General features: G+C 44.7%; 1 protein-coding gene across 5 annotated transcripts in view; it reads right to left on the reverse strand.

Annotated features, from left to right (window-relative positions):
* GOLIM4 (golgi integral membrane protein 4) overlaps window positions 1-20,595 on the reverse strand; it is a 123,973-nt gene extending 103,378 nt beyond the window's left edge. For 3 of the 5 annotated variants that reach the window (XM_073674837.1, XM_073674835.1, XM_073674834.1), the window contains exon 1: window positions 20,075-20,594. In XM_073674837.1, the coding sequence (XP_073530938.1) occupies window positions 20,075-20,300 (226 nt within the window). In that variant the 5' untranslated portion in view covers window positions 20,301-20,594. Of the gene's footprint in view, window positions 1-20,074 lie in introns of all 5 variants that reach the window. The other 2 variants (XM_073674838.1, XM_073674836.1) reach the window with 2 other exon arrangements.
* Between the last annotated feature and the right edge of the window lie 3,902 nt (window positions 20,596-24,497).

Consider the following 24,497-nt stretch of genomic DNA (forward strand, 5'->3'; position numbering starts at 1 on the left):
GGCAGTTGAGTTTAGGTGAGGAGACCCTTAGATAATTCTTTACAAAAAAACAATATATGCCTCACCATGCATTTAATCCATCCTGCTGCTCATATCTTCTGGACTCAAACCCACAATGCCATGACTCTCGGCCAGTATACATGAAGAGAAAGTGGGAAAAGTCTCCAATAAAAAATAATTCTCACTTTATTTGTACAAAATATTAAAATATATAAAAGTCCATGACAGCGGAGATGCAATCTAGACGCATTTCTGGCTTACGCCCTTAGTCAATGACTAAGGGAGGTACGTGGTCAGCCAGAACACACCCCCTGAACATTTTAGTACTGCAGCAAGCCGCTGCATTACAAGACCCTTATATAGTCGGAGCATCACAGACCCTGAAACAAGGATGTGTGATACCACCCTAATGGAACCCAAGCAAGTGCAGACACCTTTCCTGAAAATCTGTCATAGAATTAATGTGTTGCCAGGAGTTGAAAAATGGAGAACATACCAACAAAGAGTGACCTGAAAACCATTTATATAAAATACAGTAAAATAACAGATAGCACTGAGCAGAATACGCAATTTTATGACCTGTCAGCAATATTCTTACAAAATACATACATTGCCTTTTTGCCAAGTTTTTTTTTCCCCACGTGTTTTGCCGGAAAAAAAAAATCTTAGCATTTTACTGTCCCAGCAAAGTGAATGATATTACTGAAATCTCATGCACATGTTGGTTATTTTTCCTTGCAGATTTGAAGCAGTTTCAAATCTATATGTCAAGTCATTCAGCGTTTTTCACCCATTCTAATGAATGGGAAAAAACGCAGTAAAATAAAAGGCAACAAAAACATTCAGTTTTTTATGAAGTGTTTTTTCCTGCCAAGAGATGTTTTTGATGCAGAAATGTTTGTACTTTCTCATTGCTTTCCATGGGTGAAAGAACACTGCAAAACTGCTGACAAAACGGACATGCTGAAGATTTGGAAACTATGCAATGCTCAAATTCAGTCAGGAAAAAAAAAACACCTAGCATGTGCACAAGATTTCTGAAATCTCATAGCTTTTGCTGATACTGTAAAACGCAGCTTCTTTTCTACATTAAAAAAAGTAGCAAAAAGAAAAACAAATGCTGCATCTGACCATGGTCTTACAAAAAATACATTTTTGACTTATCTTTTCAAAAACTGATAAGAGCCTAACCATAGCTAGAAGTAGATGGTCAGATAGATAAAGAGATGTTAGAGATAGAGATAAATGGTGTGAGGTAAATGATCAGCCAAGGGAGCAGGAAGAACACTGAATTATACACCTAAAGGCCCCGTCACACTTAGCGACGCTGCAACGATCCCGACAACGATACGACCTGTCAGGGATCGTTACTGCGTCGCTATGTGGTCGCTGGTGAGCTGTCAAACAGGCAGGCTCACCAACGATCAGGGGAGCAGCGACATCGTGGAAAGAATCTTTCCACGATGTCCGATGTCCTGCTCCTGGTTACGAGCCTGCTGAAGCAGGAGCAGGCTGATAACCATGGTAAACATCGGGTTACTAGGGGCACGCGCGGACCTAGTAACCCGTTGTTTATCATGGTTACTACTCTGCTACAGTGAGCGGGAGGTTACCGCTCACGGTAGCAGAGTTGTAACCATGATAAACAACGGGTTACTAGGTGCGCGTGTGCCCCTAGTAACCCGATGTTTATCATGGTTACCAGCCTGATCGCTGCTCCCGCTGGTCACACACAGCGATGTGTGCTGACCAGCGGGAGAGCAACGACCAAAAAATGGTCCAGGACACTTTGCAGCGATCAGCGACCTCACAGCAGGGGCCTGATCGTTGCAAAGTGTCACACATAGCGACATCGCTGGTGAGGTCGCTGTAGCGTCACCAAAACCGTGACACAGCAGCGATCTCGCTATGTGAGATGGGGGCTTTAGTTGCAAAAGGTTGTGTTGCTGTTGACTTTCTTTCACAGTTTGTTTGACTTTCCTAACTTTACTTCATTCATTCATATGTGTTGGTTTAATCCAGACACTGCAATGTCAATATGTACAGCACAAATGGAACAAAGAGCTGTTTGTGTTTGGAGGTTTGTGGTTAAGAAGTAATAAAATAGGACTCAGTAAACCAGACACATTCCCCTAGTGCTGCAGGTTTCCTTTGTCATTTTGGGATGCACTAAATGTTTTCTTTACTATCATAGGAGCGCATCTACAAAATCCTCATAACGGATATGAAATCTGACTGACATGAAGTTCCTCCATGCTTTCTTTATGGTCATAGGAGTGCATCTACAAAATCCTCATAACTGATACGACATCTGACTGATGTGAAGTTCTTCCATGTCTTCTTTATGGTCATCACAGGAGCGCATCTACAAAATCCTCATAACTGATATGATATCTGACTGACGTGAAGTTCCTCCATGTTTTCTTTATGGTCATCACAGGAGTGTATCTACAAAATCCTCATATCCAATATGACATCAGACGGACGTGAAGCTCCTCCATGTTTTCTTTAGGCTGTATGCCCACGATGCGTTTTTAATGCGTTTCTGCAGCTGCGAAAAAGCATTAAAAACGCATGGTAGAAGGGCAGCAATGTTCCCTAATGATAATCCGCATGTGTTGTGCACATGCTGCGGAAATTTCCGCTGCGGATTATCATTGTGGAAAAAAACGCAGCACTACCAATTATTTTGCGGAAATGCTGCGTTTTCGCCGCCATTGACTTGCATTAGAACGCGCCAATTCCGCAAGACTGCATCTGTGCTTGCGTAATTGGCGCGTTCTAAAGTGCGGATGGTACCCAGGTGTGGAGGAGAGGAGAGTCTCATCCACACCCAGGTACCATTAAAAAATCTGTAAAAAAATAATAAAATAAAAAATAAAATGTATATTTACCTTCTGGCGGCCCGCGCTGCGCTCCTACTTGCTTCCCGGCACTTTGCAGTGGATTTTAGGACCTGCGCTGACGTCAGAGTCATGTGACGGGTCACGCGACGCTGACGTCGGCAGGTCTTTCAATCCACCGCTGCCGGCACCGAGCAAAGCAAGCCAGCGCGGGCCATCGGAGGGTAAGTATATATTTATTTTTTTATTTTTAACCACTCTCTCGGGTCACACTATATAAATCCATGCCGGTTGCATGGATTTATATAGTGTGACCTAGTTGTCACAAGCACTTTCCAAGTGATGCTAATCGCTTGGAAAGCGCTTGTCAATCCGCATACGGAAATGTCAATGAATAACGCTCCATTTCCGCATGTCCCTGGCAGGAAAACGCATGTACAATCCGCATGCGTTTTTTTCTGCCAGGGAGACGCAGAAACGCTCAGGAAAAAATCCTGAGCATTTCTGCATCGTGGGCACATAACCTTAGGAGAGAGAAGAGGAGGGGAGCAGAGTCTCTTCAGGAGCTCTGCTCCAGAGTGGGGCCTAGTAAGAGAGGCCCAAGAGTGAGAGGGGAGAGGAGGAGAAAGGCTCCAGTAACAGAAGAGATCCCATGGGGTACGACGAGTGCAGGACAGCACCCGTACGCCCGAATCTGCCAAGCGTCAGAGGGATCAGGACGCAAAAAGGGAACCAGTCCCTGGACTAGCCGAGTTACTTTACGTCTCAGCTAGAAAACCGGAGGCTTCTGCACTTCCAAGGTGCAGTTGCCACAGCCGCACCTAAGCCGCCGAAAAGGGCACCAAGTGAGGTCCGGGAACTTCAAGTTGCCCAAAGGGATCTCCAGGTACCCGATCGGGACTTCGTGTGGCGGGGCGCAGGGCAGGAGGGAGAGACCCAGAGCGGGAAGTCGGCTAAGAAAGGAACATACAGAGAGGGGTCCCGTTAAGTGCTCTTTAGATACTTGAGGGAGTGCTGAACCCCTGCCTGGTAACCGCAGCGCGACGTGGGAGACTGTCAGCTATCTAGGGCAGCCTGAGGAACCGAAATAACTGTGAGTAAACTCGGATGACTGCACCCCACTGTTTCTGTCAGTTATTTCTACCACGCTATCGCTCCTGCACTACAACGCCCAGCATCACCATCTGCACCTACACTGCCCTGGAGCTGTGCTCTGCCTGTGGAGAGCCGCACTAACTCAGCAGCCCTAACATCTGCTCCAGAGGTCTGCAGCAGCGCTGGTACCTATTACCAGGAACCACAGGTGGCGTCACGAGACAAAACTGTTATTCATCCCTTCAAGTAACAAACCCCTTTTAAAGAGTGACCCCAGGGTACGGACCAGAGAGCCAACTGCCGTGACATCCCACAGAAGGTCAAGGCCCGGGTACAGAGTCTCCCCCATATTACCCTGGGAAAGTCATCTCAATATTAGTCAGCATGTTTTTTATTATAATTTATCTCAAACATACAATGCAAGACCCCTTTCTTAAGAAAAATAGAAAATGTGGAAATCTCCTTCTCTTACATGGGAAGGGGACATGTGTTTGCCAAAACAAATTATACGAATATTCCTCAAGGTGCTGGAAGTCTTCGCTGAGATCTTGTCTTTCATCTAGAATTCCAGTTCAGGTCCTTTTGCACTACTACAGAGGTACTAACCCCAGTAGCACCTACAGGCTGCTCAGATGAAGCAGAATAATACATCTAAAATTAAAATGTGTTCTGATATATTTTAAGTTGGTAAAAGACTAGTAGAAAATTCAACAAAACTATGAAGGAAATAAACTATTTTACTGTGAGTTTTATGCTATCAGATCTGTAAATAGTATAAGTAAAACCCCACTTCTCGGCCTTATAGGTTTGTTTTGTTTTTTGTTTTTACTGTTGGATCATTTCAGCTAGGTACACGCAACATTTGTGTCCAATGTCATGCACACACGCTCTGGAGGTACTGGATGTGCTTGATAAATGCCAAGGCATCCATCCACCATAGGGGCCCACTGTAAAAAAAAAAAAAAAAAACTTGTATTCATCAACATATTTCTTTACAGTAGACTTCTGTATAGGAATTGCAGTTTGCTGTGCTTTCCTATGCAGGTAAAATGCTCCTATCAGCAGGATTGTGCTTAGTAAACCACATACACTGCCAGATGGGTGCCGTTATACTGAGTAATATGATACCTTTGTTGATGAAATCCGTCCAGTGGTTCTTTTATAATCTTTATTTTGAGTTCTGCCATAATGATATGCTCGTGCTCTGGGGCGGGACTTTAGGGAGGGGCTGTAACTGGTGCTCTCATTATATATTCACATCTCTGGCCTTTCACGGGTCACTGTGCTTTCAGTGACCTGCCTATTGTTTTAAATATTGCCTGTGTAATTTCTGTTCAAAAGTGAAAATTTACATCCCCCAACACGGCCACCGCGGCCCGCGCATGCGCAGTAGCATCTTTCGGTTGCCGAGAGATGCTAATACGCACGCGCGGGCACCATTTTGCTTCAGGAAAAAGAATTTGGGTGCAGCAATATAGCGCCGCGCATGCGCAGTAGAATCTCTCAGCGATTGAGAAATGCTACTGCGCAAGCGCAATATTGCTGCAGACAAATTGTTTTCCTCTAGCAAAATGGTGCCCGCACGTGCAAAGTATCATCTATCGCTTCCCTTGATGCTGAAGTGATTAATATGCTATTTTATACACAGAAGCTCACATGATACATTTACTATCCTTGAGAAATTATGAGCAGAAAAGTCCACCCCTTCACCTGGGTAAAAGCTGGAAGAGTTTGCCAGGGCTCTGACTTTCTGTAGCCGCTGGCACACAACATTATCACATAGGTCCTTGTGTTTACATGATTTACATTTTGCGGCAGAATTGCTCATCCTGCATTATAGTGAGGTCTCATTCATACATTCGTGTTGCATATACGTGTTGTATCCATTGTTTTCATGGATAGCACACGTACCTATTATGATCTATGGTGCTATTTGCATGTCTGTTTTTTCCACAGACAGTGTGTCCATGCAAAACTCATGGAGACATGTCCGTTTTTTCCCCCGATATAGTGGATTAAAAAGGCCAATACAAGTCTATGAGTCTGTGCAGCACACGGATGGCATCGGTGTACAATGCATATTTAACATTGCACAGGATAGGAAAAGCTTTGTAATTTATTTATTTTTTTATCCATCCATGAAAAATCACTGATGACACACTGGTGGTAAAGACGGACATACAGACCATACACTGATGACACACTGAGCAAAACACAGATGACACCAGCACCATTTTGTTCCCGTATAGTTGTGACCAACTTAGAGGAAATTTCTACTATCAAATGCTGCATCTAAAGTAAAAAAAAAATTAAAAAAGTAATAAAAAAACTTTATATTCACATCTCCGGTGGCCCCCGGTCTCCTCCCGGTGGCGATCCTCTCTTCTCAGCGTCCAGAAGGTGTACTGGCAGGACCTGCGGTGATGTCATTTAGTCAGCTGATGGTCACGCGACCATCAACTGACGGCTGACATCAGCGGCCATGTGACCAACAGCTTTTCTCTTTTTACTTGCAGGTACCATGGTACCCTGGTTGGAGGAGAGTCTCCTCTTCTCCAGACCCGGGTACCATCCGCGCATTAAACCGCATAACATAACATAGGCATGTATATAGGTGGATATTATACGGTTCAATGCAAGTCAATGGGAGCGATTGGTTGTGCTGCGGATTTTTCCACAATGATAATCCGCAGCGGAAATTTCCGCATCATGTGCACAGCACATGCGGATTATCATTGGGATACATCCCAGACCTCTTCACAAGCGATTTTAATGCGTTTCAGCGGCGGAAATACCGCCGAGGAAACGCATTAAATCCGCATCCTGGGCACTCAGCGTAAAACCCTAAATAAATGTAGCATATGGCACAATTCTAATTTAATTTTTTAGACAGGATTTTTGCCGAACTTTGTCAGAAAATCTCTCTCAAAAAAAACAACAAACATAACTTAATGGAAGACATTACAATTCCATGCAAAGGAGGGAAAAAAACTGAAAACCATTGACCTTAAATAGGCAAAACTAAACTAGTTCATGTGAGACGAACAAGTGCTGCCCTCTGTCCTGAGATCTGTAGACCATTGTTCTTGTTTTCACATGTCCTGCTATCATATCATGAGATCTCCCCTCACCCCAGGTGGGAATCCAGCAGATCAAGCTTCTGCTGAGAATCCCTACTGGCAATATGCTTTGTACACATGTAGTATAGCTTACAGTATGTTTTATTACTGAATGCCTCTCCATAGAATAGAATCATTTACTATGTTATTGTGTACAGCCAAAAAAGGTATACTGGCATCTACCACCTTAGTGATCAGAGCCCTATTAAGGCATATGAAATAAATGATTTGTCATCATGTGAACAGGGTCTCACTGGGCCCTACAGGAGTTACGTGCATATTAGTAAGGTTAAAATACATAGACTTCTTGTAACGTGCAGAAAATGGGTGCCATTGAGCTGAACACAAGTTCCTTGTAGTTTTCCTATGGCCCACAAATACTTCATATAACCCTTGTGCTCATGCTCTGAAAGGTGCTTTTATCCCAGTATTTATACAGGTGCATCTCACTAAATTAGAATATCATCAAAAAGTTAATTTATTTCAGTTCTTCAATACAAAAAGTGAAACTCGAAGTCGATCGCATCATTGCGGTGGCTATGGGGAGGTGATCGGGATACTCACCTCCTCTTCTGGCCTCCAGCGCTGTCTGCCGCGGCTTTCCGGCTGTTGCCATGACGACCCGATGTCGTCATGACAACATCCGGGTCACCAGACAGCAGGAAGATTTTTTGGTCATGCGCAGTACATGACCAAACTATCTTCTCACTGTGCAGCGCTGACTGCCTGCATGGCACAGGGATGGTGCTCCATCCCTATGCTATGCAGGCGATCAGAATAAAAAAAGTGAAAGTCCCATAGTGGGACAAAGTATAAAAGTAAAAAAACTGTCAGAAAGTGAAAAAAAAATGTGAAAAAAAATTGTAAAAATATATAAAAAAAAAATCCACCAAAAATAAAAATATAATGTACCCATCAATAAATATTATTATGAAAAAAAAAAACAAAAAAAACAAAACAATAAAAGTACACATATTTGCTATCGCCGCGTCCGGAACGACCTGACCTATAAAACGGTCCCACTTGTTAACCCCTTCAGTGACCACGGTAAAAAAATAAAATAAAAAAATGAAGCAAAAAACAATGCTTTATCATCATACCACCAAACAAAAAATGGAATAACACGCAATCAAAAAGACGAATATAAATAAAAATGGTACCGCTGAAAACGTCATCTTGTCCCGCAAAAAACAAGCTGCCATAAGGCTCCATCATCTGAAAAATCAAAAAGTTATAGCTCTCAGAATAAAGTGATGCAAAAAAATATATTTTTTTTATAAAATAGCTTTTATTGTGTAAAAGCGCCAAAACATAGAAAAACTATATAAATGTGGTACCGCTGTAAACGTACTGACCCGAAGAATAAAGCTACCTTATCAATTTTACCACACGCGGAGTAGAATAAAAAAATAAAAAAAAAAACAATTCCTGAATTGTTGGTTTCTGCCTCCCAAAAGCTGGAATAGAAAGCGATCAAAAAATGTCACATGCCTGAAAATGGCATCAATAAAAACGTCAACTAATCCCGCAAAAAACAAGCCGTCACATGACTGTCGGCCAAAATATGGAAAAATTATAGCTCTCTCAAAATATGGCGATGCAAAAACTAGATTTTACAAAATATGTGTCTTTTAGTGTGTGACAGCAGTCAATCATAAAAACCCGATATGATTCTGGTATCTCTGTAGTCGCACCGACCCGAAGAATAAAGTTGTCTAATTACTTATACCGCACTAGGAACGGCGTAAAAAATAAACGCTAGGGCTGGGGTTAGGGTTGTGCTAATGTTAGAGTTGTTTTTTTTTTTCAAAAGTAAAAAAAAAAAAAAGATGACGATATGGCAACTAGTGTTGAACGCAAGTGCTTGCTACTTGAGTTTGCATCGGGTGCTCGGGTATGCATTGAGTATCGCTGGTGCTCGAGTCTCCGCCCCATATGCTTCGCGGCCAAAAAAAACTTGCGGGGATTGCATGCCATGCACGAGCGATCCCCGCATGTTTTTTTTGGAGTGTCTAATAACCGTATTTCACTTGAGCATCCGTGATACATGGTGCATACCTGAGTACCCGATGCAAACTCAAGTAGTGAGCACTTGTGCTCAAGAGTAATGACAACTTATTCAATATGATGACCTAATGTTATCTGTGTCGTACCTCTGGGCTCAAAATGCTAACTATACCCCTTGATAAAATCCTTGAGGGGTGTAGTTTCCAAAATGGGGTCACTTGTGGGGGGTTTCCACTATTTAAGCACATCAGGGGCTCTCCAAAAGAGACATGGCGTCCGCTCTCGATTCCAGCCGATTTTGCGTTCAAAAAGTCACACAGTGCTCCTTCCCTTTTGAACTCTGCCGTGCGCCCAAACACTATTTTCCCCACATATGGGAGTATTGGCGTATTCAGGAGAAATTGCACAAAAGTTTTTGGGGTCCATTTTCTCCTCTTACCCTTGTGAAAATAAACAAATTGGGGCTAAAACATCATTTTTGTGGAAAAAGTTTTATTTTTTGTATTTTCACGGCTCCATGTTATAAACTTCGGTAAAGGACTTTGGGGGTTCAAGGTGCTCACCACACATCTAGATAAGTTCCCTGAGGGGTCTAGTTTCCAAAATGGTGTCACTTGTGGGGGGTTTCCACTGTTTAGGCACATCAGGGGCACATCCACTAATTATTCAAGCAAATTTTACAATCAAAAAGTGAAATGGTGCTCCTTCCCTTCCGAACCCTGACGCGTGCCCAAACAGTGGTTTTCCCCCACATATGGGGTATCTGCTTACTCAGGAGTAATTGCACAACAAACTGCATAGTGCAATTTCTTCTGTTACCCTTATGAAAATTCAAAAGTGGGGGCTGAAAAACATTTTTGTGGGAAAAATGTGAAAATGTTATTTTTACGGCTCAATGTTATAAACTTCTGTGAAGCACCTGGGGGTTCAAGGTGCTCACCACACATCTACATAAGTTCCATAAGGGGGGGTTTCCACTGTTTAAGCACATCAGGAGCTCCCCAAATGCAACATGGCGTCTGCTAATTATTCAAGCAAATTTTACATTTAAAAAGTCAAATGGCGCTCCTTCCCTTCCGAACCCTGCCGTGCGCCCAAACAGTGTTTTTCCCCACATATGAGGTATCTGCGTGCCCAGGGGAAATTGCACAACAAATTTTGGGGTCCATTTTTTCCTGTTACCCCTGCGAAAATAAAAAAAAAAAATGGGTCTAAAGTAACATTTTTGTGAAAAAAGTTAAATGTTCATTTTTTTCTTCCACATTCCAAAAATTCCTGTGAAACACCTGAAGGGTTAATAAAGTTCTTGAATGTGGTTTTGAGCACCTTGAGGGGTGCAGTTTTTAGAATAGTGTCACTTTTGGGTATTTTCTGTCATAAAGACCCCTCAAAGTGACTTTAAATATGATGTGGTCCCTAAAAAAATGGTTTTGTAAATTTTGTTGGAAAAATGAGAAATCGCTGGTCAACTTTTAACCCTTATAGCTCCCCAATAAAAATACATTTTGGTTCCAAAATTGTGCTGATGTAAAGTAGACATGAGGGAAATGTTATTTATTAATTATTTTGTGTGACATATCTCTCTGATTTAAGGGCATAAAAATTCAAATTTTGAAAATTGCAAATAAATCACAAATAAACGCAAGTGATATCGAAGAAATTTTACCACAATCATGAAGTACAATATGTCACGAAAAAACAATCTCAGAATCAGGGGGATCCGTTGAAGCGTTCCAGAGTAATTACCTCATAAAGTGACAGTGGTCAGAATTGTAAAAATTGGCCTGGTCATTAACGTGCAAACCACCTTGGGTTGCAAAGGGGTTAATGATGATGATTATGGCTTAAAATCAATGAAAACACAAAAGTCATTAACTCAGTAAATTAGAATAATTAACAAAAAACACCTGCAAAGGCTTCCGAAGCGTTTAAAAAGGTCCCTTAGTCTGTTTCAGTAGGCTCCACAATCATGGGGAAGACTGCTGACTTGACAGATGTCCAGAAGGCAGTCATTGACAATAAGTAAATGCAAAGTAAGTTTTGCATTTCATTTGGAAATCAAGGTCCCAGAGTCTGGAGGAAGAGTGGAGAGGCCACAATCCAAGCTGCTTGAGGTCTAGTGTGAAGTTTCCACAATCAGTGATGGTTTGGGGAGCCATGTCATCTGCTGGTGTAGGTCCACTGTGTTTTATCAAGACCAAAGTCAGGGCAGCCATCTACCTGGAAATTTTGGAGCACTTCATGCTTCCCTCTGCCAACAAGCTTTTTGAAGATGGAGATTTCATACTTCAGCACGACTTGGCACCTGTCCACACTGCCAAAAGTACCAATACCTGGTTTAAAAACAACAGTATCACTGTGCTTGATTGGCCAGCAAACTCGCCTGACCTTAACCCCATCTCTATGGGGTATTGTCAAGAGGAAGATGAGAGACACCAGACCCAACAATGCAGACGAGTTGACGGCTGCTATCAAAGCAACCTGGGCTTCCATAACACCTCAGCAGTGCCACAGGCTGATCGCCTCCTTGCCACTCTGCATTGATGCAGTAATTGATGCAAAAGGAGCCCCGACCAAGTATTGAGTGCATTTACTGAACATACATTTCAGTAGGCCAACATTTTGGATTTTAAAAACATTTTTCAAGCTGTTATAAAGTATTCTAATTTACTGAGATAATGACTTTTGTGTTTTCATTGGCTGTAAGCCATAATCATCAACATTAACAGAAATAAACACTTGAAATAGATCACTCAGTTTGTAATGACTCTATATACCGTATTTTTCGGACCATAAGACGCACTTGTTTCCTCCAGCAGTAGCGGTGGAGGAGCGGGGCACAGGAGGCAGCAGCCGCCCTCTGCAGCCTACACTGTCCCTGCTGCTAAAGAAAATGAATATTCACTGTTCCCCACACCCATGGGGAGCACTGAATATTCATGCTCCTTAATAGCAGCACACAGTGTAGCCGCGCTGCAGCTCCTGCCGGAATCGCCTGTGCCCGCTGTTAAAGGGCATAAATATTCAAACTCTCTCCACGCCCATGGGCGTGGGTAGGGGTGAATATTCATGCCCTTTAATAAGCGGGCACACGCGATAGCCCGGCAGCTGCGGGAGCCGCGGCGCAGCTACACTGTGGCCGGCTATGAAGGAGAGTGAAGTCACTGCTCCCCGCGCACACAGTCCCGGCGTGGAGAGCAGTGACTTCCGGCAGCTGATCTCTCCACGTGAGCCGCGCATGGCAGTGACGTCATGTACGGTTCACATGGAGAGATCAGTGCGGGCCGACCGGATGCAGCGCTGGAGGAGAGAGAAGAAAGGTGAGTATGAGTTTATTTTTTTTTATGTGCAGCCTGATGGGGATGAGGGGTGCCATGCATACCAGGACGGGGATGAGGGGTGCCATGCATACCAGGACGGGGATGAGGGGTGCCATGCATACCAGGACGGGGATGAGGGGTGCCATGCATACCAGGACGGGGATGAGGGGTGCCATGCATACCAGGACGGGGATGAGGGGTGCCATGCATACCAGGACGGGGATGAGGGGTGCCATGCATAACAGGATGGGGATGAGGGGTGCCATGCATACCAGGACGGGGATGAGGGGTGCCATGCATACCAGGACGGGGATGAGGGGTGCCATGCATAACAGGACGGGGATGAGGGGTGCCATGCATAACAGGACGGGGATGAGGGGTGCCATGCATAACAGGACGGGGATGAGGCGTGCCATGCATACCAGGACGGGGATGAGGCGTGCCATGCATACCAGGACGGGGATGAGGGGTGCCATGCATACCAGGACGGGGATGAGGGGTGCCATGCATACCAGGACGGGGATGAGGGGTGCCATGCATACCAGGACGGGGATGATGGGTGCCATGCATACCAGGACGGGGATGAGGGGTGCCATGCATACCAGGACGGGGATGAGGGGTGCCATGCATACCAGGACAGGGATGAGTGGTGCCATGAATACCAGGACAGGGATGAGGGGTGGCATGCATACCAGGATAGGGATGAGGGGTGCCATGCATACCAGGACGGGGATGAGGGGTGTCATGCATACCAGGATAGGGATGAGGGGTGCCATGCATACCAAGATAGGGATGAGGGGTGCCATGCATACCAGGATGGAGGGATGCCAGGCATACCAGGATGGGGATGGGGGAAGGGGGGGGGGCATATATACCAGGATAGGGGATATTGTCAGAATTGGGGGATATTACCCCTATACCAGTGTCAGCAAAAGACCCCTCCCCCCTTAAAAGTGCATCATGAACACCACATTTTTTGCTTACATTTTTTTTATTTTCCTCCTCTAAAACCTAGGTGCGTTTTATGGTCCGGTGCATCTTATAGTCCGAAAAATACGGTAATATGAGTTTCACTTTTTGTATTGTAGAACTGAAATGAATTAACTTTTTGATGATATTCTAATTTAGTGAGATGCACCTGTATGTGCCATCAGTGTTTTATACAGGGAAGCGTGGGAATTGTATAATAAAACAGTCAATAAGGAAAAAACTTAAAGTGAGCAGAGTTGTGGAGTCGGTGTCATGGAAATTAAGGAGTCGGAGGTTTGGCTTACCGACTCCACAGCCCTGGTGCACACCACGTCTTTTTCAGACACAGTCCACCTGGAATCCACCTGAAAAAGAGCTCAATAAACATTAAAAACAATGAACATATGCAGAGCAGTGTAAAACGACTTGCTGTGCATATGTTCTGTCTTCTTTAGTTGATCTTTGCCCCTTCAGGATTCGAAAGCTGCAAAGCAGCTAAAAGAAATGATCTGACTATTCTTCAAGCCATCACTAAGGCCTCCTTCAAACGTCCTGATAATACAGATACTGAAAAAATCAGTACCGGTCTTATCAGTGTCCAACATCAATGTGGCATCCATGTGCTGCATCAGTATTACACATACCAGCTCCTGGGAAAAAAACGTCCATTTAGCGATGTTCCCAGGCACCGGGTGCTGAATACTTCTGTCATCATTGTCACCTGGTCTTCCTGTGATCTACTAGACTAGGCAACACTGATGATAGTGGTAGTCAGTGGCCACCGTCTTTGTCTAGCACATATTAATTTTTTTTTTTTTTTTTTTAAATGGAGTGGGCTCCCCCATCATTTTCCAAACCAGCTGAGGGAAAGCCGACAACTGGGGGCTGATGTTAATATTCTTGGAAAGGGCCCAATAGCCATAGGGGTTCCCAGGCTGTTGATAACAGCTCACAGCTGTTTGCTTACCATTTACTGGTTAATAAAAAGTGGACCCCCCCAAAAAATGGCGTGGGGTCCCCCTAATATTACTAATCAGCAAGGGCTAAATAGACAGCAGTGGGCTGATATAAATAAGCCTGGGAATGTGCCATGGATATTGGCCCCCTACCACACTAAAAAAAAATCAGCCCTCAGCCACCCCAGAAATGGCGCATCCGTAAGATTCGCCAATTCAGGTGCTTAGCTTCAGCTCTTCCCAGTTGCCCTGGTGTGGTGGCAAGTGGGGTAATATTTGTGGGGTTGAATTTTCCTGTGATTCCTGCCTTGTCACATCTTGCCCAGGCAAAAATCCACCCAGTTTTTCATGTAGATTTAAAGGGGGTTTACCCAAGAACAAAAGGTCATTTTAAAAATTGTCTGTGTCTGACCGTGTGCAGAACATACCACAGCTCCTGGGCAGGGGAGGAAGCAAAAGAGTATACAGATATTACAGCAGGGGATCACAGACCCCACCCTAAGGCTATGTGCCCACGATGCAGAAATGAAGCAGAAAATTTCTGCATCATTTCTGCATCTCCCTGGCAGAAAAAACGCATGCAGATTGTACATGCGTTTTTCCTGCGGAATACATGCGGATTCACATGCGTTTCGGCATGCGGATTGACAAGCGCTTTCCAGGCAATTTTAGCATCACTTGGAAAGTGCTTGACAACTAGGTCACACTATATAAATCCATGCAACCGGCATGGATTTATATAGTGTGACCGTATAAGAATGTTTAAAAATAAAAAAATACTTACCCTCTGATGCCCCGGTGTGTGCTGCCGCGTTCGTTCCTGGCTTGTTCCTGGCTGCCGGGATATCGCGAGTCACTGCGCTGAAGGGCCTGCGGTCACATGACTGTGACGTCACCGAAGGTCCTTCAGTCTTGCACGCGAGCAGAGGGAAGGAGACCGGGGGCCGTCAGAAGGTGAATATATCTTTATTTTATTCTTGTTTTACAGCTTTTTTAATGGTACCTGGATGTGGATGAGACTCTCCTCTCCTCCACACTCGGGTACCATCCGCACATTAGAACGCGCCAATAACGCAAGTACAAATGCAGTCTTGCGGAATTGGCGCGTTCTAATGCAAGTCAATGGCGGCGAAAACGCCGCGTTTACGCAAAATTAATGGACATGCTGCGGATTTTTGAGTGCAGCATAAACGCTGCGGAAAAATCCGCATCATGGGCACAGCACATGCGGATTTCAATTTGGGAACATTGCTGCCCTTCTACCATGCGTTTTTAATGCGTTTCCGCAGCTGCAAAAACGCCGCGGAAACGCATTAAAAACGCATCGTGTGAACTAAGCCTTAGTCTCTTAAAAACAGTATTTAAGTGGATGTTTCTCCGTCATCCATGTAGTGTCCGAAGTCTCGCGTCTGTGCAGTGGAATGTTCAATAGGGCACAGTGAGGCGCGCCTGCACAGCTCTCCGATTTCACTGCACAGGTGCGAGACTTCAGGCAATACGTGGATGATGGAGAGACGTCATCCACTTATAAGAGGCGGCATTTGAAGGGACCAGGCCGGCGCTGATCACATTGTGGAGACACCAATCGGACTGGACCGTGCAACTTACATACAGCGTATGATACATTTTTCTGAAGTATGCAGGGGCACGTCTGAGGATATAAAGGGGTTGCAGGAACCCCATTCTTGTGATCTTAAAAGGTGATGGGCAGGGCTTATAAGCCAAAAAACTGATGACAAGTTCCCTTTAAGTGTGACATTTTTGGCGCATCTTACAACCATCAATATCAATGACACAAATTCACCAAGAAAAAAAATATATACAACTGTCTTGTACAAAACAGCCCTTTCTAAAAAGATCCTTAGGGCTTCTGCAGACTATTGTAATTTCGGTCCGAATGTGACCTGTCAAAACATCGGATTGCACTTGGAACAATGTTATTCAATGAGGCTGTACTTTGTCATCGGACCGAGCGGTGCGAGGAAAAAAAGAGAGAAAAAAATAAATAAAAAAATCGCAGTATGCCCACCGATAATCGGATCATACTCAGCCATTCAAGTCTGTGGATCAGGAGGAAAAAATAAATAAAAACAATCGGATCACACTTTGATGACATCTGAGTGCGGTCCGATTTTCATGGACTGACATAATGGTGAAGATGGAGAAACTTTTTTTTTTTTTATTATTATTATTTTCCGCACCTGAAAAAAACAGATCCCACTCTGATCAGTGTAATCAGACCGTTTTTCTGGGATGGAGAACATATGGTCCTGTGAACAAGACGTAAGAAGTGAAAATGCAAGAACTGATCTCTTAATTTCCCTTCATTATTTATCACATCACGATACAAATGGTTACATGACACAGGAGTCACACTGAGATTCATTAGAGCATTCTTCTGCTATTTCTCATTATGTAGTAGAACAGCTCAGACATGTGAGAGGCTCCTCTGTAGTTACTCCTGTCCCGGATGCTGAGGGCTTTCTAGAATATGTACACATCTCTTCGCCTAAAGGTAAGGTGCAGGAGGAGCAGCCAGAAAAGTATACTTTGGAGGTAGGATCTGTCCCTGACATTCCTTTCTGATCAGCGGATGTGCCTGCAGAGAGGATCATCCATACACTATATAGAGATCCCTGCCCTCATAGCAGAGAGGAGGATCATCCATATACTATATACAGAGATCCCTACCCTCAGAGCAGAGAGGAGGATCATGCATACACTATATACAGAGATCACTACCCTCATAGCACAGAGGAGGATCATCCATACACTATATACAGAGATCCCTACCATCATAGCACAGAGGAGGATCATCCATACACTATATACAGAGATCCCTACCCTCATAGCAGAGAGGAGGATCATCCATACACTATATACAGAGATCCCTGCCTTCATAGCAGAGAGGAGGATCATCCATACACTATATACAGAGATCCCTACCCTCATAGCAGAGAGGAGGATCATCCATACACTATATACAGAGATCCCTACCCTCATAGCAGAGAGGAGGATCATCCATACACTATATACAGAGATCCCTGCCATCATAGCAGAGAGGAGGATCATCCATACACTATATACAGAGATCCCTGCCCTCATAGCAGCGAGGAGGATCATCCATACACTATATACAGAGATCCCTACCCTCATAGCAGAGAGGAGGATCATCCATACACTATATACAGAGATCCCTACCCTCATAGCAGAGAGGAGGATCATCCATACACTATATACAGAGATCCCTACCCTCATAGCAGAGAGGAGGATCATCCATACACTATATACAGAGATCCCTACCATCATAGCAGAGAGGAGGATCATCCATACACTATATACAGAGATCCCTACCCTCATAGCAGAGAGGAGGATCATCCATACACTATATACAGAGATCCCTACCCTCATAGCAGAGAGGAGGATCATTCATACACTATATACAGAGATCCCTACCCTCATAGCAGAGAGGAGGATCATCCATACACTATATACAGAGATCCCTGCCATCATAGCAGAGAGGAGGATCATCCATACACTATATACAGAGATCCCTGCCCTCATAGCAGCGAGGAGGATCATCCATACACTATATACAGAGATCCCTACCCTCATAGCAGAGAGGAGGATCATCCATACACTATATACAGAGATCCCTACCATCATAGCAGAGAGGAGGATCATCCATACACTATATACAGAGATCCCTGCCCTCATAACAGCGAGGAGGATCATCCATACACTATATACAGAGATCCCTGCCCTCATAGCAGAGAGGAGGATCATCCATACACTATATACAGAGATCCCTGCCCTCATAGCAGAGAGGAGGATCATCCATACACTATATACAGAGATCCCTACCCTCATAGCAGAGAGGAGGATCATCCATACACTATATACAGAGATCCCTACCATCATAGCAGAGAGGAGGATCATCCATACACTATATACAGAGATCCCTACCCTCATAGCAGAGAGGAGGATCATCCATACACTATATACAGAGATCCCTACCCTCATAGCAGAGAGGAGGATCATCCATACACTATATACAGAGATCCCTACCCTCATAGCAGAGAGGAGGATCATCCATACACTATATACAGAGATCCCTACCCTCATAGCAGAGAGGAGGATCATCCATACACTATATACAGAGATCCCTACCCTCAGAGCAGAGGGGAGGATCATGCATACACTATATACAGAGATCACTACCCTCATAGCACAGAGGAGGATCATCCATACACTATATACAGAGATCCCTACCATCATAGCACAGAGGAGGATCATCCATACACTATATACAGAGATCCCTGCCATCATAGCAGAGAGGAGGATCATCCATACACTATATACAGAGATCCCTGCCCTCATAGCAGCGAGGAGGATCATCCATACACTATATAGAGATCCCTACCCTCATAGCAGAGAGGAGGATCATCCATACACTATATACAGAGATCCCTACCCTCATAGCAGAGAGGAGGATCATCCATACACTATATACAGAGATCCCTACCATCATAGCAGAGAGGAGGATCATCCATACACTATATACAGAGATCCCTACCATCATAGCAGAGAGGAGGATCATCCATACACCATATACAGAGATCCCTACCCTCATAGCAGAGAGGAGGATCATCCATACACTATATACAGAGATCCCTACCCTCATAGCAGAGAGGAGGATCATCCATACACTATATACAGAGATCCCTGCCATCATAGCAGAGAGGAGGATCATCCATACACTATATACAGAGATCCCTGCCCTCATAGCAGAGAGGAGGATCATCCATACACTATATACAGAGATCCCTGCCATCATTAGAGAGGAGGATCATCAATACACTATATATAGAGATCCCTGCCATCATAGCAGAGAGGAGGATCATCCATACACTATATACAGAGATCACTACCCTCATAGCACAGAGGAGGATCATCCATACACTATATACAGAGATCCCTACCCTCATAGCACAGAGGAGGATCATCCATACACTATATACAGAGATCCCTACCATCATAGCAGAGAGGAGGATCATCCATACACTATATACAGAGATCCCTACCATCATAGCAGAGAGGAGGATCATCCATACACTATATACAGAGATCCCTACCCTCATAGCAGAGAGGAGGATCATCCATACACTATATACAGAGATCCCTACCCTCATAGCAGAGAGGAGGATCATCCATATACTATATACAGAGATCCCTGCCATCATAGCAGAGAGGAGGATCATCCATACACTATATACAGAGATCCCTGCCCTCATAGCAGCGAGGAGGATCATCCATACACTATATACAGAGATCCCTACCCTCATAGCAGAGAGGAGGATCATCCATACACTATATACAGAGATCCCTGCCATCATTAGAGAGGAGGATCATCAATACACTATATATAGAGATCCCTGCCATCATAGCAGAGAGGAGGATCATCCATACACTATATACAGAGATCTCTACCATCATAGAGAGGAGGATCATCCATACACTATATACAGAGATCCCTACCATCAAACATGATCCCAGAAACCATTATCAGTCCTCGGATACAATGGTGCCCAAGGATAACACCTACTGGCAATGGTTTGCAGTGAGATCACTAGCACATCTAACTGTAACTAGGTAACACAAACTTATGCATTTCAGGATAAAGCTGGAAATTACTTCTCATTGTAAAATCCTGCAGCTCCTCAGCCCAGGCAGGGAGGATGGGACTTGTAGTTCCACATGCCTACCTTGCAGCTGTGCAGACAGGGACTCCTGGTGCTGCTGGTACTTTAGTGCCAGGCTTTCGGCTTTCTTCAGCTGCTTCTGTAACTCATAGTTCATCAGAGCCCCATAGACAAATGCAATGGCCACGGCCAGAAAGGCGAGAGCCTGCAGGATCCTCTTGTGCCTTCTGGAGCACATCCCGCTTCCCATACTCTCATGGGCTGCGCTGCAGGCTGAGCTGCCGGACATCACACGTCCGCAGACGCTGGTATGGCTGCAGCGCACTATGTGTTAGTCCCGCCACAGACCCACAACTTTTCTCGCTCACTTCTCTCCTATCTGCAGATCTGGCAGCAGGGAATTGGCTCCGCTCTGCAGCTGGGCACGACGGGTCACCCCCCCGTGGGTGTATTTCCCTGCCACTCAGCAGCAGCAGGACACAAAGGAAGGCTGGCTCCTAGGAAAACATCCCAGCAATGTGTGCTGCCGACAGCTCCGGCCTCCAGCACTCGCCTCTGCCTCTACACTTTTTTTTTTTTTGCTTTTTTTTTTTCTAAAGCTTTATTGAAATGTAACAAGAAAAATAGAAATGTGAGACCCTTCTCCCAGAATATATAAGGCATGGGTACAATAGGAATCACTTCTTACTTTTCAGACTTCCAATGAATTTTTTTTCCAAAACACATTTAAAAAATTATAAAATAAAGAAGTTCTAGCACTAATCACTATAGTAATAACACTTTTATAACAAATAATAAAACCATAACCAACACACGTCACAGAAATAGTATAGTCGCTCCAAAATCAATATAATAGCACCATCACCCACTATAGACAATACTAGGGGGTATACTGGAGTCCAGACACGAATAAGATTAAAAATTGTAATTTTTAATAAACCATCTTAAAAACAATTTTACACACACTTAAAAAGTTAAGCAGGAAAATTTCAGCTAGACAGGATTGTACATATGGGACTCAAACCGAAGGCTCATTTTTGTGGTGGATAAGGTTGAGGCATATACACATATCAATGAAAAAGCAGCCCAGCTTAATAATCAATGACCAGGAAACCTAAAGTGCAAATGCCCTATAAAGTGTCAGTGCCAGCAGCATGGGCTTATTACCGAATAGTAACTATCTCAGGAAAAAATGTCAAGTGACAAAAATGTGCTGCATCTGTATGGTGAACATAAAGTGCAAATGCCTTAAACATTGTCAATGCCCATAGTAGTTACTGGAGATCTAAATGTTCTAGTCTAGTCTTCATGATGAGCTGCAACAGAAAATATGCCCAAAACCTAATCGCTATATCCCCAGCAGATGTCAAGATAATGGCTACTTACAGCCAACGGAGGGAGAAGGTAACCCACTGCTCCTAGTGCAGCACCCCGACGACGCAGTTTCGCCACGCTTCTTCCAGGGGACGTTAACCACTACAGCTTAACCGGTTCCTTAAATAATGCCTATACCCAATAGGATCGCAATAAGTGCGTGACGCTCAGTGTGTTGGGCGCATTAATGCCGTCCAGCCTCTCGTAGCTGAAAGGGAGGACTTCCGGTTCCGGCGCTTGGAATGCAAGCGTGAAACGCTTCGCCTTCCTGTGTGCGCCGGACCGGAAGTCCACGAGCGCAGCCGACTGCGCATGCGCACCCACCGAGCGTGGCACAAAGAAACAGAGAATAGATAATGTGCCTAATAGCGGAGTACCAAAAGGGCTGAGCTGATAAGGTACGTGTGATGGAGGGTCATTGTCATATTCCCAATGGGATCCCTGCCATCATAGCAGAGAGGAGGATCATCCATACACTATATACAGAGATCCTTGCCCTCATGGCAGAGAGGAGGATCATCCATACACTATATACAGAGATCCCTGCCATCATAGCAGAGAGGAGGAACATCCATACACTATATACAGAGGTCCCTGCCCTCATAGCAGCGAGGAGGATCATCCATACACTATATACAGAGATCCCTGCCCTCATAGCAGCGAGGAGGATCATCCATACACTATATACAGAGATCCCTGCCCTCATAGCAGCGAGGAGGATCATCCATACACTATATACAGAGATCCCTGCCCTCATAGCAGCGAGGAGGATCATCCATACACTATATACAGAGATCCCTGCCCTCATAGCAGCGAGGAGGATCATCCATACACTATATACAGAGATCCCTGCCCTCATAGCAGCGAGGAGGATCATCCATACACTATATACAGAGATCCCTGCCCTCATAGCAGCGAGGAGGATCATCCATACACTATATACAGAGATCCCTGCCCTCATAGCAGCGAGGAGGATCATCCATACACTATATACAGAGATCCCTGCCCTCATAGCAGCGAGGAGGATCATCCATACACTATATACAGAGATCCCTGCCCTCATAGCAGCGAGGAGGATCATCCATACACTATATACAGAGATCCCTGCCCTCATAGCAGCGAGGAGGATCATCCATACACTATATACAGAGATCCCTGCCCTCATAGCAGCGAGGAGGATCATCCATACACTATATACAGAGATCCCTGCCCTCATAGCAGCGAGGAGGATCATCCATACACTATATACAGAGATCCCTGCCCTCATAGCAGCGAGGAGGATCATCCATACACTATATACAGAGATCCCTGCCCTCATAGCAGCGAGGAGGATCATCCATACACTATATACAGAGATCCCTGCCCTCATAGCAGCGAGGAGGATCATCCATACACTATATACAGAGATCCCTGCCCTCATAGCAGCGAGGAGGATCATCCATACACTATATACAGAGATCCCTGCCCTCATAGCAGCGAGGAGGATCATCCATACACTATATACAGAGATCCCTGCCCTCATAGCAGCGAGGAGGATCATCCATACACTATATACAGAGATCCCTGCCCTCATAGCAGCGAGGAGGATCATCCATACACTATATACAGAGATCCCTGCCCTCATAGCAGCGAGGAGGATCATCCATACACTATATACAGAGATCCCTGCCCTCATAGCAGCGAGGAGGATCATCCATACACTATATACAGAGATCCCTGCCCTCATAGCAGCGAGGAGGATCATCCATACACTATATACAGAGATCCCTGCCCTCATAGCAGCGAGGAGGATCATCCATACACTATATACAGAGATCCCTGCCCTCATAGCAGCGAGGAGGATCATCCATACACTATATACAGAGATCCCTGCCCTCATAGCAGCGAGGAGGATCATCCATACACTATATACAGAGATCCCTGCCCTCATAGCAGCGAGGAGGATCATCCATACACTATATACAGAGATCCCTGCCCTCATAGCAGCGAGGAGGATCATCCATACACTATATACAGAGATCCCTGCCCTCATAGCAGCGAGGAGGATCATCCATACACTATATACAGAGATCCCTGCCCTCATAGCAGCGAGGAGGATCATCCATACACTATATACAGAGATCCCTGCCCTCATAGCAGCGAGGAGGATCATCCATACACTATATACAGAGATCCCTGCCCTCATAGCAGCGAGGAGGATCATCCATACACTATATACAGAGATCCCTGCCCTCATAGCAGCGAGGAGGATCATCCATACACTATATACAGAGATCCCTACCATCATAGCAGAGAGGAGGATCATCCATACACTATATACAGAGATCCCTACCATCATAGCAGAGAGGAGGATCATCCATACACTATATACAGAGATCCCTACCATCATTGCAGAGAGGAGGATCATCCATATAGGATATACAGAGATCCCTGCCATCATATCAGAGAGGAGGATCATCCATAGACTACAGTATATACAGAGATCCCTACCCTTATAGCAGAGAGGAGGATCATCCATACACTATATACAGAGATCCCTACCCTCATAGCAGAGAGGAGGATCATCCATACACTATATACAGAGATCCCTGCCCTCATAGCAGCGAGGAGGATCATCCATACACTATATACAGAGATCCCTGCCCTCATAGCAGCGAGGAGGATCATCCATACACTATATACAGAGATCCCTGCCCTCATAGCAGCGAGGAGGATCATCCATACACTATATACAGAGATCCCTGCCCTCATAGCAGCGAGGAGGATCATCCATACACTATATACAGAGATCCCTGCCCTCATAGCAGCGAGGAGGATCATCCATACACTATATACAGAGATCCCTGCCCTCATAGCAGCGAGGAGGATCATCCATACACTATATACAGAGATCCCTGCCCTCATAGCAGCGAGGAGGATCATCCATACACTATATACAGAGATCCCTGCCCTCATAGCAGCGAGGAGGATCATCCATACAATATATACAGAGATCCCTACCATCATAGCAGAGAGGAGGATCATCCATACACTATATACAGAGATCCCTACCATCATAGCAGAGAGGAGGATCATCCATACACTATATACAGAGATCCCTACCATCATTGCA

The sequence above is a fragment of the Phyllobates terribilis genome, unplaced genomic scaffold, assembly GCF_046119375.1.
Source record: "Phyllobates terribilis strain yellow unplaced genomic scaffold, ASM4611937v1 Scaffold_3__8_contigs__length_932513732, whole genome shotgun sequence".
NCBI classification, from domain to species: Eukaryota; Metazoa; Chordata; class Amphibia; order Anura; family Dendrobatidae; genus Phyllobates; species Phyllobates terribilis.